General features: G+C 35.6%; 1 protein-coding gene across 2 annotated transcripts in view; it reads left to right on the top strand.

The window, feature by feature from the left end:
- HCFC2 (host cell factor C2) overlaps positions 1 to 11,183 on the top strand; it is a 40,999-nt gene extending 29,816 nt beyond the window's left edge. The window contains exons 14-16 of one of the 2 annotated variants that reach the window (XM_055336486.1): positions 945 to 1,130; positions 2,041 to 2,326; positions 6,617 to 11,183. In XM_055336486.1, the coding sequence (XP_055192461.1) occupies positions 945 to 1,130; positions 2,041 to 2,326; positions 6,617 to 6,624 (480 nt within the window). In that variant the 3' untranslated portion in view covers positions 6,625 to 11,183. The other variant, XM_055336485.1, reaches the window with a different exon arrangement.
- The last annotated feature ends 6,350 nt before the right edge of the window (positions 11,184 to 17,533 follow it).

Genomic DNA, 17,533 nt, shown 5'->3' with positions numbered 1-17,533 from the left:
ACAAATGAAGAACTTACCATTTGTCGTTACATTTTAGTTTCTCCAGTATTACTTTTGATATCTTTTTCATACAGAATTCTTCCAATTCTTGACAAAAATAGAAATCCTGCTAAATAATTCATTAGTATTATACCTAATGAAATTTCTGGCTGTAGTTTAATTTCACATATAAGGAAATAACATATCTAAGGACTAATAACTACCTCTTTTTCCCCAAAAGAAAAACAGAGCATTAAATTTAAAACCAGTAAACTTTGGTTTGAATTATTAGTTCCTGTGCTCAACAGTGTGACTTTGGACAAGTCACCTATTTAACCTCTCTGAGACTCAGTTACCTCATCTATAAAATAAAAATGATATAGCTCCCTTAAAAATGGGAATGATGCATTAGCACTACCAGTCTCATGGTGGTACAGTGAGAGTTAGGGAGAACATGTAAACATTGTTTGAAAGTTGTGAATGTTATGAACTTCCTACCCAGAGTATGCAGTCCAGTAATTTAACATTTATTCAGCATTTACTGAATATTAATTTTTAAAATGCTATATACTACATGCTAGTCACTTTTCTGTCATTGTTCCTGGTTAGACTATTTGAGAGTAATTCTTCTGAGATCTGTACTCTAAGTTTACATGGATAGTTGTTACTTTGTTTATAGTGGTTGTCAGTGTTTTTCTACCTTCATATTCTTCATGTGCAGAATATGCTTACATTTCTCTTTATAATCAGTGGTTTTTAACTGGAAAGAGCACTTTTTCCTCTGGGTAAGAATCACCAGTTTATGGGCTTAGTTGCTTTTGGATTGGAAGGATTATTCCATGTGTAAAAAATGGATATAAAAGTGATTTAGAACCTTAAAACAAAATTCATTCTTTTAAAGTTTTCTTGTTTAATGAAAAAATGACTAATTGCACCTTTTGACTTTTGCATATATTACATTTTAGATAGGAAATGCAGACGTACCTGACTACAGTTTACTTAAGAAACAAGACCTTGTTCCAGGCACAGGATACAGATTCAGGGTTGCTGCCATCAATGGTTGTGGAATAGGCCCTTTCAGCAAAATCAGTGAATTTAAAACTTGTATTCCCGGTTTTCCTGGAGCTCCTTCTGCAGTCAGAATTTCAAAGGTGAGATGTCAGGTCAAGGCATGGTGATTTAATTATTGATATTTTGTACATGAAGTGAAACTGTCAGTTTAGAGATTCTTGTTAATATCTGATGAGAGATATCTAAAAGGGATGGATTAATGTACACCTGAAACAAATGTAATATGTGTCAACAGTACTTCAATTAAAAAAAAAAAGTTAAGTCTTAAAAAAATAAATAAATGGCATGGAATTAAAAGTTTAAAAAGGGCAGCCCCGGTGGCTCAGTGGTTTAGCGCTGCCTTCGGCCCGGGGCGTGATCCTGGAGTTCCGGGATCGAGTCCCACATCGGGCTCCCTGCATGGGGCCTGCTTCTTCCTCTGCCTGTGTCTCTGCCTCTCTATCTCTGTGTCTCTCATGGATAAATAAATAAAATATTTAAAAAAAAAATAAAGGTTTAAAAAATGTTGTTTGGTAATCATTCATAATTTTAAGGACCAAATTTCAAGCAGAATTACAGCATCCAAATTATAGAAAGTTAGGGAAATATACTTCATATTAACTTTGTTCGTGTTGTTATGGAACCAAAGAGTTTGTGCTGGAGAATTTTAATAGAACACATGAAATTGAATTATATTTTATCCTAAGGTCCTGCCCCTCTTTAGAGAAGAAAAGATCTGCTTTCAGGTAAGAAAAGTCCCTTTCTTAGGATGGTACAGGCAGACATTTAAGCCTAGTTATGATATTGAAATGCGAGCATGTATTTAAACATTGTAGGTCCAATTGAGGTAGGTTTTTAAAAATCATTAATAAAAGTTCTACTACCTAATGAAGTTACTTTAGCAGAAAACAATATTTTGTGTTCTAGAGATAAACTCTACATTATACGTGATGTTAGAGAAAATTTCAGAACTTTTACCTCGTTTTGTTTTGTTTTTCTCCTCTCTTCAAGAATGTTGAAGGTATCCATCTCTCCTGGGAACCTCCGACTTCCCCTTCTGGAAATATTTTGGAATATTCAGCCTACTTGGCTATCCGCACAGCACAAATACAAGATAATCCAAGTCAGCTTGTGTTTATGAGGATTTATTGTGGTCTTAAGACATCATGTATAGTAACTGCCGGGCAACTTGCAAATGCACATATCGATTATACATCCAGGCCTGCCATTGTGTTCAGGATATCAGCAAAGAATGAAAAGGGATATGGACCAGCTACGCAAGTTCGATGGCTTCAAGGTAACAATAAAAAAGCACCTTTAAATTGAATTTTTTTTTTTTTTACTGAAGCTATTGTGATGATTATTTATTAGTAACTGGTTATGAAGATTTGTCATTTAAAAGAGTATTCTCTGTATTTCTAGCACTTATGAGTTTGAGTTTGTAAGTTGTTCTTAAAATGTATTTGCTTAATTTTAGATTCAAATAAACATAGAAAAGAAGCAAAGACTCTCTGAAAATCAGTATATGGATTCGTCCTTACAGTTACATAATTGCTTTTCTATAAAAGAAAATAGTAAAATTAAGATAAAAGCTAGAAGGCTTTATTACCCCAATATCTTTTCTAAAGGCCATGTAACTCAGTCATCCTAGAGTTATTGAGATGATTCTAGTAACTGGCTGTTGTACACTGTGCTGTCTTAAATAGTAGTAGATGTTCTCTCCATTGTAAAAGGCCCCGTCTTTGAGTACTCCCTCTAACTTTATTATTCTAGATAAGCAGCAGTCCTCTTAACAACTGTCTTCTACTGAATAATATTTGTGATACTAATTTTGATAAGCCGCTATTTGATTCATTTCTTTGTCTATAGTTAGCACAGAGCTTAAGAAATTACAAAAGAGAGAAAGAGGTGAGTTTAGAAACTCTGGTTTTGAATTTTTATTATTGTCCAAGAATCATAGCAAAATACAAAAAGAATAATGGGTTTTCTTGATTTATACCTGATATATTGGAATATATTTTTTGGCCAAAGCACTTAACTTACCTGGTTCTCGATTTCCTCATTAATAGAAGAGAGAGTTAAAAGAATTTACACTTAAGGTTTCTTTCAGCACTAAAACTCTCTATTTTCATCAGAAGCAAAGTGTATCTGTGAACATTTTAACATCTGTCTTAATGGCTCTAACTTTGCTTTTGCTGAAATTAATAAAATGTTCGAAATTTAAAATTTGAAATTGAAGTATTTATGTCCTCTTACTGCAGAAAGAAAGAAGCACCTTAACAGGACACAAATTTTGAAATAGTGTTTTAAACATTTGTAAGATTTTTGTAAATGCTCTAAATGTTTTATTTTTGCATTGTTTTTACCTCAAAATTGTATAAACTTTTTTACAACTGAAATATAAGCATTAGACAGCTCACTCAGGTCCCATTGCAACCTTAAAGATATAGATAGGCATTATGAATCCTCTGCCACGGGTAGCTTGTTTTGAACCTTTTCGGAATGTCACGGTTCCACTGCCTGTTCAGATCTGGATTGGAAATACAGAGCAATAACTTCACATAAAGTATTTCACACTAGGAGCTGCAATAACTGCACAGGCCCAGGCCTATCTCTTTTATATCATGTAACCTTATGCCAGTTTAAGTTGACTGAGTAGCTGTGTCCTCGAGCTTCACATAGAATACTCCCAGCCAAGATGGATTTAATTGTGCAGAATTGATATATATGTATGTTCCAGTTACTAATTTAAAGTGTATAGAATATTTTAATATATAATTTTTGTAAAGAACTGGGATTTTTATACTACAGTATTTGTAATTAATGTGTCTCACTAATTAAGTTTCTCTTGAAGAAAATATGCAAACTGTTAGACACATGATGAGTGATTTCCAAACTCTAAAGGTAAAATAAATGCACTACTATGGTGTTGTTAGAATACCTTTTTTGTGGCTGTATGAATCTTTAATCTTTAAATGTGTATTTTTTAAACAATGTTTACAAGGAGCTTCTCTGGTTTGTTATGTCAGCATCTCCCTTGGTGAGAGCTTCATTCTGCATTTGTTAAATTCATATGCTTTGCTTTTAGCATATGCTTGCTTTTTGCACTAGTAGAATTTTAACTTACCTCATTATTATGTTTGTAATCATTTGTATAGCTTCCATAATATGTCTGATATAGGCTAAACAAATACTTAACCAAAGTTAAAATAAATGGTAAGCAATTTTGCACATATTAAATGCTAGGATTTGTTTTGTATATGTGTGTGTTTAGTTATAAAAAGAGTAAGAATGGAAAAAAAAAGTAAGAATGGAAAGGGATAGTATATGTTTCAAGTCCAATTATTTTAATGATCTGTTGGCTTTATTAGAAAAAGGTCTCACTTTTAACTCCTTATTATCTGCATTAATTAACAATTTGCATCTTGAAGCACTTCTCTCAATGACAAGGACGAAGTTGACTTTAAGCAAAGAATAGAATATTTGAGTGTGCACATTTATACCTATTTAGTATCTGGTTTAGTTTACTTTGCTTACATGCCTCAACTGTGCTGTGAACCTGTGGTTCTAACATACAGCTAATTTTCTAGTGAGAAAGGGAGTCTTTCTGTACCAAGGGATTTGTGAAAATAACAAATGTTTTTTACTTTGAGAACTAGCCCAGATTCTGTCACAATTTTTTGACATTTGTACATGAAGCACTGGTCACATTTATTGGTGACTGAAAAATGCCATTGAGAAATCTCTGTGGCCAGACCTTCATAGTTAATAACAGAGCTTTGAGCTGCATGTTCATGAATAAAATGGACTAGCATAAATAATAAGAGAGGTACATTTGGCTTCCTATGATTGGCACATTTTCTAAGTGAGGCTACCTGAGTAGCAGTGGGCTAGATCATGCAGATATCTTTCTTAAGAGGATTTATGCTGAGTTAAAGGACTTTCTCTACTCCTCCCTGCTGGATAAGCAATTCAGATGTACAAACCTTTGTGCCACAGTCCTCTCCCTGGGCTCTAAAACTTTGGTTCACATAGGTAGTAAATAGATTTTGATGTTGCATGCTCTTAGAATTACGTTTTCTAAAGAATTGTATTGGCTTCATTTTAGTTTAGTAAACTGTTTTGGTAATTTAACTAGAAGTAGAGTATTATAAACTCACTTTTATCTGCATTTAAAAAAAAAACAGAAATAATCTGATTGCATGTATGAGGCCCCCTTGCCCTGTAACCCATTTATATAAATACAATCATCTATAAGAGGGTAACACCGTTGATCCGTTATTTCAAAGACTTGTAGCGTCACAAAGATTTGTTCTGCTTAGAGATATGGTCTACTATAACTGAAGTATTTTTATTTTGAAAAATTGCAGCACTTGTAGCATAAAAATCATTTGTAACATTGGCTATGAAGAGATAATTAGTATTTAAAGTTACTGTAGTAATATGACCATGAATGAAATAGGTTGCAAAATAGACTTGGTCTCTGACTGCTTAAGGTATAACTGACAGTTAAGTTTTCCAAGACTGATTTTAGACAGTTTTATGTATCATGTACCAATGATGTGTAAAATAAAGCACCTTTCCTTTTATAACCAATTACAGGTGTTATTATTTTGAGCTATATGAGAGAACAATTAGTGATGGCAGAGTAAATCTGTAGAAATGTTGATTTTATGTTGTTCACTTAAAATAACATAGGCAGTCTCGTAAAAAATAGACTGTGTCCCAAAACTTGTTTTCACGTCAGTGGATTGTGTTTGGAGTCATATTCTCATAGAAATGTAAGCCAATATATTCCTAACCTTTATTGTGGCTGAGTTAGTAAATGAAAAGGCACATGGCTCCAGGAAACCGATCTGAACTGTTGTCATCTCTTTTTTGTTCTCTATTCACTCTTAATCTTTGGTCTTTATGCTTACCCATTTTAATTTACAGCAGTGAGATTTCTGTCCTGCTTCTCCATCAAAATGGCTCTAGCAAATGTCAGGGATAACTTCTCATTTCCCAAATCCAGTGATTACTCTTGTCTGTCATAACTTAACCACTCCCTGGACACTTGGACATTTTCCTGGTTTCTGTGATACCGCTTGCTCTCTCTTTCTGTACCTTCTCCTGTCTGTGGTCCCCTTTTCCACTTGCACCCGCCTCCATTTTTTTCAAGAGTCCTGTCCTTTTTCAAGATTTCACTATGAAGCCTTTCCTGACATCCTCCAAATCTAGGTAGATTTGACCACTTCTTGTGCTCCCACTACCCTTTGTCAAGCCTTCTGTCATAGCAGCCTAAAAAACATTGTATCTGTACTTGTTATTGCTTTCTCCCTCTCCCAGAATGGTAGGTCTTTGAGGCAGAGACTGGGTCTTTATATTTCTTACATATCAGCCATTTTAGCTGATACTTAAATAAGTTAACACATGATTAAAGGGAATTGTCACCTTTACATCTCTACATATTCTCTCTCTCCTCTCTCAAATTGGGGTCAAAATGGGAGGGAGGCTCTGATAGGGAAAGAGATTTTTGCAGACTTAGTAAGCTTCTGGAGGAAATACTAACTTCAGCTTTGTCTTATCCTACCCTGCTCTTACTTAGGTTCCTAAGAGAAGTTCTGGGATAAATAAATGATGTGTCACATTGTGCCTGGCTAAAAGAGATGTAATATAGGTATGTATAGATCTCAGGCAAAAGTGTTTTATCTAAAAAGATCTGAGCATTTAGTGAGATTGGTGCGTGTTGCTGGGATTATGATTTTTAACATTGGATGATCCAGAAAATGAGCTAAATATATTTCCAAATTATTTCCTTGTAGCAAAGCCATGGGCAATTGTCTAACATTAGAAAAAACCACGTACCTACTTAATATTTAAGCATGGGGATTGCTGCAAGACGTGGGACACCAGCATTAGTACGTATCATGTCAGAACACTATTGTCACCTCTGAGCTTATAGAACAAAGGATTCTTACCCTACTAGAAAACAACATGACACTGGCATAACTTCCTTACACATTTCCCAGTTACAGTTGGGAGTCCCTGTAGCATTTCTGTAACTCAGAAAGACTTTTTTTTTTAAATCATGCCTGGAAAAACATGAACTATCACATTCTGGGGAGAAAAAAATTCTATGAACTGAATGAAAAAAAGAAAAGGCTGTAAAATCCAAGGATACCAGCCTCCTTCAAGATAGATTCCTGTATCTCATTAGTGTCTCTTTGCTTCTTTCCTGTCCTCTGAGGAACTAAAATTTTAGAAATGTCCACTTGTGAGATTGTTAATTTCAGCAAGGTCATCTGAAACTGTGTGAGGTTCTTTTGTGTATTTAGTATCTTGGATGAATTGAATTGAGCAGCCTGGAACTTAAAGGTCATCATATTCGTAGTCTGATGACCACTGCTGCCATGAATCTCACATCCACATCTTGAGAATACAGGGTTATAAGGCATTTGGCCTTAAATAGAAAACAGGCTAGGAGGTTATAGGTATGAGAGATGGAAGCAATGGAAGGATTCGTTACTTCCTAATTAGATTTCTCTGATTCAACCAAAAGTCTTTGCAGAGTATTTAGAGATATCAGAGTGTTTACCTCTGAAGATAAAAGTGTAAAAAGTATGAGTTGATGGCATATCAGATATGAAAGCAATTGCAGAGAAGGAAATGGCCCCCTTTCTACCCACTCCCCCTTTTTGTTCTCCTTACCACTCAGAGACAAGAAAGCTAAAGGAGGGATCCCTGGGTGGCTTAGCGGTTTAGCGCCTGCCTTTGGCCCAGGGCGTGATCCTGGAGTCCCGGGATCGAGTCCCACGTCAGGCTCCCTGCATGGAACCTGCTTCTCCCTCTGCCTGTGTCTCTGCCGCTTGCTCTCTCTCTCTGTGTCTCTCATGAATAAATAAAAATATTAAAAAAAAAAAAAGCTAAAGGATCCATTGTTCCTCAGTGTGAGCATTGAGGAAAGCAAAGGAGAACCTGCTGTGTCTGAACATATACAGGTTAAAACTAAAAGGTAGGAGCTGGTGTTTGTTCTTGAACATGGAATAATTCTGTCCACTAGTATAAATCATGGTCTAGTAAATGTCCAGCTCTGATCTAAAGGATTATTCATTCCTTGTATCTGAGAAGATAGAGTGGAGATTCCTTAAGAACTTGAGAAAGGTGCCCTCCTAATTTCTCTGTTTCTTACTGCAGAGGGAGGAAAAAGCTGCAGGTCCAATACTGGCCTTCCAGAATAATAAAAGTGCAGATGTCCCACGTATAGGGCAGCATAGCATGTGAGACAGTGGGCAGCGTCCTGAAGGTCTGACTTTGTGACCCTGAGCACTCCCGCTGCCTCTGGGGGTCCAAGATGGTGGAGTAGCAGCACCCTAACTCACTGTGTCCTGTGTTTACAAAGGTGTCTTGCCACCAGTTGCAGTATAGCACCCCTGGTGGCCTTGTCCCTTCCAGTTTAAAGATGGGTGAGATTTTAGGTCTTGTAGCAGCTGCCTCTGGGACTTTAAAAATAGCTACAGCAATGTCTGGAACTTTCTGATGAGTTGGCACACCTGTGTTAGATTAGACCCAGCTGGGGAGTTGGGACCTGGAGAATACTTTTTGACTTCCCCATTTCATGGGAATGGGTTGCAGGCCTTTTGTTGCCAGGCCTAGTCGACCTCTTGAAAACAACTGCCTCACCCAAGATAATAACGGTAGCTTGCCCTGTTTGGGTAAAGGGGCTGGATCAAATGTTTCAAGATCTTTTGTTTTCTTTTTTCTTCTTTTCAAATTTTGAAATTGTATACCAAATTAATAATTATTTTCCTGAATCAGGAAAAATTGCACCTTAACTGTGTCTTATTTAATCTGCACGATGGCACTGCTAGCAATGAGCCTGGCAAAGACATGATTGCAAAATTGTTCTGACATTTGTGTGACAAACCTAACACCTGTTATTGATCAATGTGGAGAAACAATAACTACCATGTACTTTCTGTATTTTTGGATTACTTTGTATGTAAGCACACTATTAGGAGAATGTGCCAAAGGGAATCTGTATTATTGAAAGTCAATAGAATTCAGTAAAGAGGCAGGGTCTTTGTCCATTATTTTGGAATTTGCATCACCTGTCTTTTTTCTCTGCTTTATACAAATGATTATATCCAGTGAACAAAGTAACCAGTTAACCAGAATCAGACTAGTGACGGATTCTGCTTGGTAGAGCAGTCCTGTAATGCTGCCATCTTGTGGGATCCTGACCTTTGGGAGCCTAGTTAACTTCTGTGAGGAATAGCCCATACTTGTTCCTCTTTTCCTATTATCGGCTACTTCTCCCCATCAGTTGAAATAATTAGCTGATAATCAGTACACAGCAGTGGCTAAAATATGGGGAGATACTCCCTTTGTTGATGAAATTATGTGGTAAATAATCGTATCTTTTTTCTTTTAAAATATTTCTTGCAAAAAAAAATATTTCTTGCAAAATAAAGACATGTGTTCAACTTTCAGCCGAAGAACTAGAACATTCTCAGATACCCAGAATCCTCCCATTTGTCCTTCCCCATACATCACACAAGGCAAACATTTTTCTGGATTTTTTTGTTAATAGTTCCCATGTTTTTATTTATGGCTCTACCATCTCTATATGTATCCCTAATAGTATATTGTTTAGACTTACCCGATTTTGAACTTTCATGTAAATGCTTTCATGCTGCATTATATCCTTCCGTGGCTTTTCTGACATTGTTTTTGAGATTCCTATCCCTGTTTATGCATGTAACTGTATTTCATTTGTTTTCCCTGTTGTATAGCATTCCATTGTATGCTAAACCATGGTTTGTTTATCTGTTCTTCTGTTTGTGGAGTTTTGGATGGTTTTCCATTTTGGGCTATCAAACAATGCTGCTCTGAACATTCTGCCAGTTACAGTGTAAGCTCCGTGAGGGTGAGGATTTTGTCTATTTTGTTTGATCTTGTCTGTTGAGACATTCACAATGTCTGGAACAATGCAGAGCATATGGTAGATGCTCAAAAAATATTTGAGGAATGAATGAGTTCTTGTATATGTCTCCTGGTGCACATGTACAAGATTTGCTCCAGGGCACTTGTTTTCAAAGTGTGGTTGAGGTACCCTTAGGTTCCTTGAGACCCTTCCTGGGGGTTTGTAAGGACAAAATTATTTTCATGAAAATACTAAAACATTATTTGTCCTTTTCACTCTCATTTTTCATGAGTTTAAATATTTTCCAGATATGATGACATCTTTACTCTGAGAACTAATCAAGTGCATTCTTGTGTATAACTGTGTTTTGAAAATGCCTCTGGGGAGATCCCTGGGTGGCTCAGCATTTTGGTGCCTGCCTTTGGCCCAGGGCGAGTCCCAGGATCGAGTCCCATATCCGGCTGGGCTCCCTGCATGGAGCCTGTTTCTCCCTCTGCCTGTGTCTCTGCCTCTCTCTCTCTCTCTCTCTCTCTCACTGTCTCTCATGAATAAATAAAATCTTTAAAAAAAAAGAAGAAAAGAAAATGCCTCGGTTTTAGTTTCTAATATGGTAAAAACTGATAAATATAATAACCCATGGGAAAAACAGCTCTTTGAAGTCCTCAGTACTTTTTAAGGATATAAGGAAACCTCCTTGCCTGAGACCAAGCATTTGAGTACCACTGCTCTAAGAAGCAGGTTTTACTTGGTCATGCTAAACTGTTTCTTAAAGCATTTGTACCAGTTGGTATTCCCTTGGCGATGGTTGAGCTCCATTGCCCCATATCTTAGCAAACACTTGGTCTTGACTCTCTTTTATATTTGCCAATTGGGTGGTGATTACATTGTGTCTTACTGTGGGTTTAATTTGCATTTCCCTGATTACTAATGAAATCGAGTGGGGTTTTTTTTCATATATGAATGTGTTTTCTCTTATGTGAAATATTTATTCATATCTCTTCCCCATTTTTCTGTTAGGTGTGTATCTTTTTTTCATTGATTCATATGATTTCTTTATACATTCTGGATACCAGCCAGTCCTTTGTCATGTATATATCTTCTCCCAGTTTATGTATTACCTTTTGTGATTATATCTAATCTGTTGATCAGCCTGGAGAAAATTGGTATCTTTCCAGCAATAAGTCTTCTTAACCAAAAACACTGTTTCCATTTATTTGGTATTCTTTTAATAACTCTCAATAAACTTTAATGATTTTTCTCCACAAAGGCCTTCTTGTATTATATTAAATTTCTTCCAAAAAAAAATAAATTTCTTCCTAGGAATTTTATGTATTTTTAATGCTATAGTAAATGTTTTTAAATTATAATTTCTGTTCTAACTGGTCGTTATTAACATAATGTTGCTATGTGTTGATTTTGAATCCAGCAACCATGCTAAATTTTTATTTAAATAATGTATCTAGATGTTCTTTTGAGTTTTTTTATGTAGTTATTATCAGCAAATAGTGACAGTTTTCTTCCTTTCTGATCCTTCTACCTTTTAAAAAATTTCTTCTTTCATTTCTGCACTGGCTGTAACCTGTAGTACAATGTTGAAAAGAACTGATAGTGAACATCCTTTTTTTAGCCCCAATTTTAAGGGAATACTTTCAGATGTCAACTCAGTATTTTTTCATAATTGGTCTTTATCAGTTAAGATTCTGTTTCTGGTTTGCTAGTAGTTTTATTTTGAATGGACGTTACATTTTATTGAATGTTTTTTTCTCATCTATTTAAATGGTTTAATGTTTTTTAATGTTATGTATTAAATTATGGTGATTGACTTTTTAATATTGAACTAACCTTTAATTCTAGGATAAACCCAAGTTGGTTGTAGTATGTTTTATAATACATTGCTGGACTCAATTTGTCAATATTTTGTGTAGGATTTTTGCTTCTGCATTTATTAGTAAAACTAGCTTTATAAGTACTCTACTTTTTATATCCTGTCCTGGTCTAGATTCAGTATTCTAGCCCCCTGAAATGAGTTTTTTAATTGTCTGGAAGAGTTTAAGATTGGAACTAGTTTTTAAAACCATTTGATCATTAAGAGATTTTTAACTATTGATTCCATTTCTTTAGAGAGCACAGGAACATTAGAATTTTATATTCTTGAGTCAATTTTGTTAAATTTAATAAATTTTGCTGAAGGTTTCTCCACTTAAAATTTTTTTGATATGAAGTTATCCATTTTACCTTTGTTTTTAGTTTCCACAACATGTGTAGTTATGACCTGTTTTCACTCCTACTTATTTTATAAAGTGCCTTCTCACTTGATTAATCCTTCTAGACTGTTGAGTATTTAACCCATTGTTATTTTAAAAGTAGATTTCTAAGTGTTAAAGTGGCTTATGCTGTCTCAATCTTTATATTTTGCCAGAGAATATGAGCTACAGTATTTTAATTTTCTGAAATTTGAGACTAGCTTTATGATTTATGTGATCAGTTTTCATATATGCTCCATGTACACTTGAAAAGAGTACATATGTATGTATGTATTCCCCAGTTGAGAACTTTATTCTAGATTTATTTATAGAAGTCATAGGATCTCATTATGATAGCTAGATTTCTCAATTTCCCTTTAAGTTATATTTGCTTTTTCTTTGCCATTATTATTAGATGCCTAAATTTAGAACTTTTGGATCGTCCATGGTGAATTAAACCTCTAAGAATTACGTAGTGATTCTTAATCTCTATGAATACTTGTTGCCTTCATCTTCGTTGTTACTTACTGTAGAAATATTTGGTTAGTTTTAATCTGAATATCCTAGATCTTTCTTTGGCCTTATGTTTTGAGTTTGCAAGAAACACATGCAAAGATAAGGCCAAAGAAAACCTGCCTTTTTAACTAGATAGTTAAGGACATTTATATCTATAGTGATTACAAACATAAGTTGGATTTATTTCTAGGTCCCTGTTGTCAAAATGTCTTGTTTTGTTTTGCCCATTCCCCACTTCTGCCTTTTCTTTTTTCATTTTCTTATTCTTTTTTTCCCTCCTCTATATTTGTTGGGTTTTTTTCAATTCTTATTTTTTTCTTATGAGTTATATCTGGCTTATAAATCTTGCTTGTCCTCTGTGTATTCTTTTGTTCCCTATTCATATTTTGCATGCTTCTTTCTATTCCTTTACTTATAATCAATTTTCCTGTGTTGATTCCAATATTTTTAAAAAGATTGTATTTATTTATTCATGAGAGACACAGAGACAGACATAGGCAGAAAAGAAGCAGGCTCCTTGTGCTCCTCATGGGAAGCCTGATGCAGGACTCAATCCCAGGACCCCAGATCACAACCCTGGCCAAAGGCACTCAACCACTGAGCCCCCAGGTGCCCCTGTTGATACCAATATGAAGTCTCTGTGGGCAATTCTATTGTCTATTGTATAAGCTGTGTTTTTCCCCATTCATGGTGCCATTTTACTTTAAATTACTTTTGATAGAAAATAGGGATTTTTTTTTTTTAAGTATGGGCTAGGGGATCCCTGGGTGGCGCAGCGGTTTAGCGCCTGCCTTTGGCCCGGGGCGTGATCCTGGAGACCCGGGATCGAATCCCACATCGGGCTCCCGGTGCATGGAGCCTGCTTCTCCCTCTGCCTATGTCTCTGCCTCTCTCTCTCTGTGTGTGTGTGACTATCATAAATAAAAATTAAAAAAAAAAGTATGGGCTAAAATTGACACCCATAAGAGGATATGTTTGCTCTGCCAGACACCCAAGGACTACCAACCTGAGTACACTTTGTTATCAACTGGAAGGTCTGTGATTTCAGATCATGAACCTTGAGGGCTGGCCTGTGATTATGAATTTGAGGGAGGTGGTTATTTATCCTCCTCCACCCAGCACCGAAATTGAGATTGGCAATATTCCTTGCTGCCCACTTCTGTGGTGGCCCTGCCAGACTCCAGCCTAGGCTTTATGTCCAGTCCACCACCCAACTACTGCTAGTTTAGTCTCCAGAGTTCAACAGAACCCTTCGGGCAAAAGCAGGCTTTGGTGTGATGACTTACCTCACAGGTTTCCTATTTTCACTTCATTTTTATGGATTTTTGCCTTACTTTCATAAAGTGTTGTATTTTAAATATTTTATACTACTTAATGGCATGTTTTATTCAGCATCTGTTTTTTGTTGTTGTTTTTAGCATCTGGTTTTTTGAACCAGGCATTATCGAGGGTGTCTAGACCACTTTACTCTCAGAAAAGTAGTCTAAATTAAAATTTGTGGCCTCTGTGTGGCTCAGTTAAGTGGGACTCTTGGTTGTGAGATGGAGCCCGTGTTGGGCTCAACACTGCCAGTGGAGCAGGTTTAAAATTCTTTCTCCTCCCTCTGCTCCTCCCCTGTCTCTCCCCGCCTCTAAAAATTAAAATGTTTTACTTTGCCCTTGACATGAGTATTCCTACTCATGTGGGAGTCTGTAGTCTATAAAAAATTATAGGATGCTTAGTTCTGCCTTTTGTGCTGTCCTGCAAGGTAGCACTCCTATGCTGTGGGCATTGCTACTTGCAAGGTTAGAATGTACACAAAGAAACCATATTTTTAAAGTTGTATTTTTCCTCTGCCGTTTTCTTAAATGTCAGCCCAAATATATTCCTTTGTGTTCTTTGATTAGTGATTGCTTTGGTCTGAAAAAAGGATTTGGTCTTGGCTTCTTGTAAATCAAACATTGGGCATTGGGCATCTAGAATGATGCATGAATAGGCCTCTTGGCATAGCTGCTCTGGCTGTAAGGCACTGTTTATAATGGCTCGTCTTTGCCTAGCTGTGTATTTTCAACCAAGTACCTAGTGCTTAAGGTTCTGAAATCTCTTTCATTCTGATGTACTCTGAAATTGTGCCCTGGAAAATAGGTGAAGACTTACTACTTGCTCTTAGAGGATGCTCAAGGAAGACTCAAATTATACCTGGAAAAGACAAAGTTTATGCTGCAGTGTCAGAATATTTTAATCTTCAGTATTGTTGTGCAAGATGGAGGAATTACTTATCAACTTGTAATTTCCACCCCTAAAACTAATACATAGCCATTAGGTTTCTACAGACAAAGCCAGCACATGTTGACTATTTGGCAAGCTTGTTGGCATTCACCTTGGCAAAGGAGGGTTTACAGTAAGGTGCCTTGCATAGATATCTACTTTGCAGCGCAGAAGGAAACGTAACTGTGTCATGAGGCAAGTTTACATTCTTTAAAGGTAATGGCTAGAAGCCAGAGAAAAGCATCCATCCCAATGCCATCTGTGGCCATGATTTGAAGAGATTCTGCCTTATGGTTTTAAAATCCCTAAAATCAGGTATAAAGAGAAATGTAATCTTGAAAGAAATTTCTGAGGGGCTGTGGCAGCCAGCAAATACTGTGTACAAACCTACTCAGGTTTAGGTGGTGACATTTTCCTGTATTTGGTAATTAGTATGAAACAAAAGTTTTAAAGGCTTTCCTGATGAAGCTTAAACTAAAACCTGAAGGATGAGCGAGACTTAGCCAGGCATAGGAAAAGAAACAATGTTCTAGGCAGAGGGAAGAATACGTGGGTAGAGGAGGCAAAGAACATGGCAGAAGGAGCCAAGAGATTGGGGTGATTAGAGCATAACAAGCAAGAGAAAGCTAAACTTGATGAAGAAAGCAGAGGAACATTTCCAGCTTTAAAAGAAACCATAAATTAAAACTAAACATTTTTCAGGCAATATAGTATACTTATTTAAGAAATAAAATTAGTTGAGATTGTTCTATTTTTTACTCATGAACACATCATGACTTTATACTGAGCTTAAGATCAATATACATAAATTGTTACATAAACATAAATAAGTTGCCTAATTCAGAGAAACCAAAAATATACATTTGGGATAGCTCAGCTATTGGTATAGATCTTACCTGATATCATTTGAATGATTCAGAAATGTACTTTATCACCTAAAGCAACATATATTGTCTTGTTTTGGACTGTTGTAAAATAACTTTCCCTAAAGAGAAAATATATAGATGTTTAAAACCTTCTACTATAAGACTTTATTCTTGGCAAATGGGAGAAGCTATTTAGTTTATCATGCTTAACTTCTACCACTGCAGAAATATTTTAGTTGGGCCCTCAGAACTGTGTTCAGTTAGTATCAGAACTGATACTCCTTTAAATCACTAAGGCAATCTAGAAAACAGACAATAAGACATATTTTTGAAGAAAGGAAAATACTGCATAGATATTACACTGTAGAAGGAAAAGAAATACAAACAGCTTAACACATCATCATACCCAAATGTATGACACTGGGAAGGTAGCATTAAAAAATAATAATTCTCTCTAGACTAAAGCATCTGTTACAAGGTAGTGAGGGGAGACAGGAGCTATTCAAGTCCTGTTACGACTTAGTCACTGAAGCCCATTTCTCAGATACTCAGAAAAGCAGTATCTACAAAGTTATAAAGAAAACACTTTTAGGTTATTGTAGGAGTTTATCTACTTAGGAAGTTCTAGAGGAAGAAAACATGACATTTAATGAAATGTAACACAGGCCACGTAAAAAGGTGACAGTACCTCCCAGATGCATAAAAGGAGAGCATGTGTGTGACATGCAGAATGTCAGTGTTCTTTCCTAGGACAAAGGCCATATAACCCAAAGTTGACCTGATTTCACCTAAGGTTTTATTACTACCATCAAATTATTAAATTTAGAAATTTGTTTCGGTTTATATTGATAATTAAACATAGTGCAATCTTTAATTTTAGAGAAAGAATCTGATAACCAAACACCAAATGCTTTTATCAGTTATGTACTGGATCAAATGGAAACTATTTCAGAAATACACTACTATGGAAGTATCAAAAGCATTAAAATGTTGTGTATCTGTTAACCTTAGCAATTCTATTTCTAAGAATTTAAGAAAATAGTCATGGATGTACACATGATTCAGTGAAGTGTTTTTAACTGTGAAAAGATGCATATAGTCAAAATGTCCAATAGAGGATTAAATATAGTTCAGCCATACTAACAGAATAATAAATGAAGAAAAATAAAAGACTATGTAATGACCTGAAAAAGATGTTTACAATATATTGTTAAGTGAAAAAAAGCAGGTTACAAAACAGTAAGCAAGTATGAGCCCATTTTTATAAAAATATACATATTTAGCAAAGTAAAAGGACAAGTGATATTTACCAAAATATTAACATTGATTATTTCAGCATAGTAGGATGATATTTGATTTTGCTTAATGCCCCCTCCCCCTTTTTTGCCTATTTGAATTTTCTATACTGAAATTAAATGGGAGGGTATTGAGGAAGTTATTAACCTCAGATTAGCCCAAATATGTGCCCCAAAGTCTCCCTCTGACAAGGTAAATATTTCTGTTCAGCCTATATCTGTGAAATTGCTTCTATCTTATAAATTTGAGTGTCCTTCCAGGATGACATTTAAATCGTCTTTTAGGCAAACTATTATACAATAGCAATTGTTGATATTAAAAAAAAAAAACAAAAACAAACCCAAAACAGGTTAATCATCACCAAAAAAACCAGATGAGAATATACAAATCCTCATTTTAAAAAAGGAACAACCCAAGTACATACTACTAAA

Source organism: Nyctereutes procyonoides, unplaced genomic scaffold (assembly GCF_905146905.1).
Source record: "Nyctereutes procyonoides isolate TBG_1078 unplaced genomic scaffold, NYPRO_anot_genome, whole genome shotgun sequence".
Lineage (NCBI taxonomy): Eukaryota > Metazoa > Chordata > Mammalia > Carnivora > Canidae > Nyctereutes > Nyctereutes procyonoides.
Note: the sequence above shows the minus strand (reverse complement) of the source record. Positions and strands in the feature narration are given on the sequence as shown.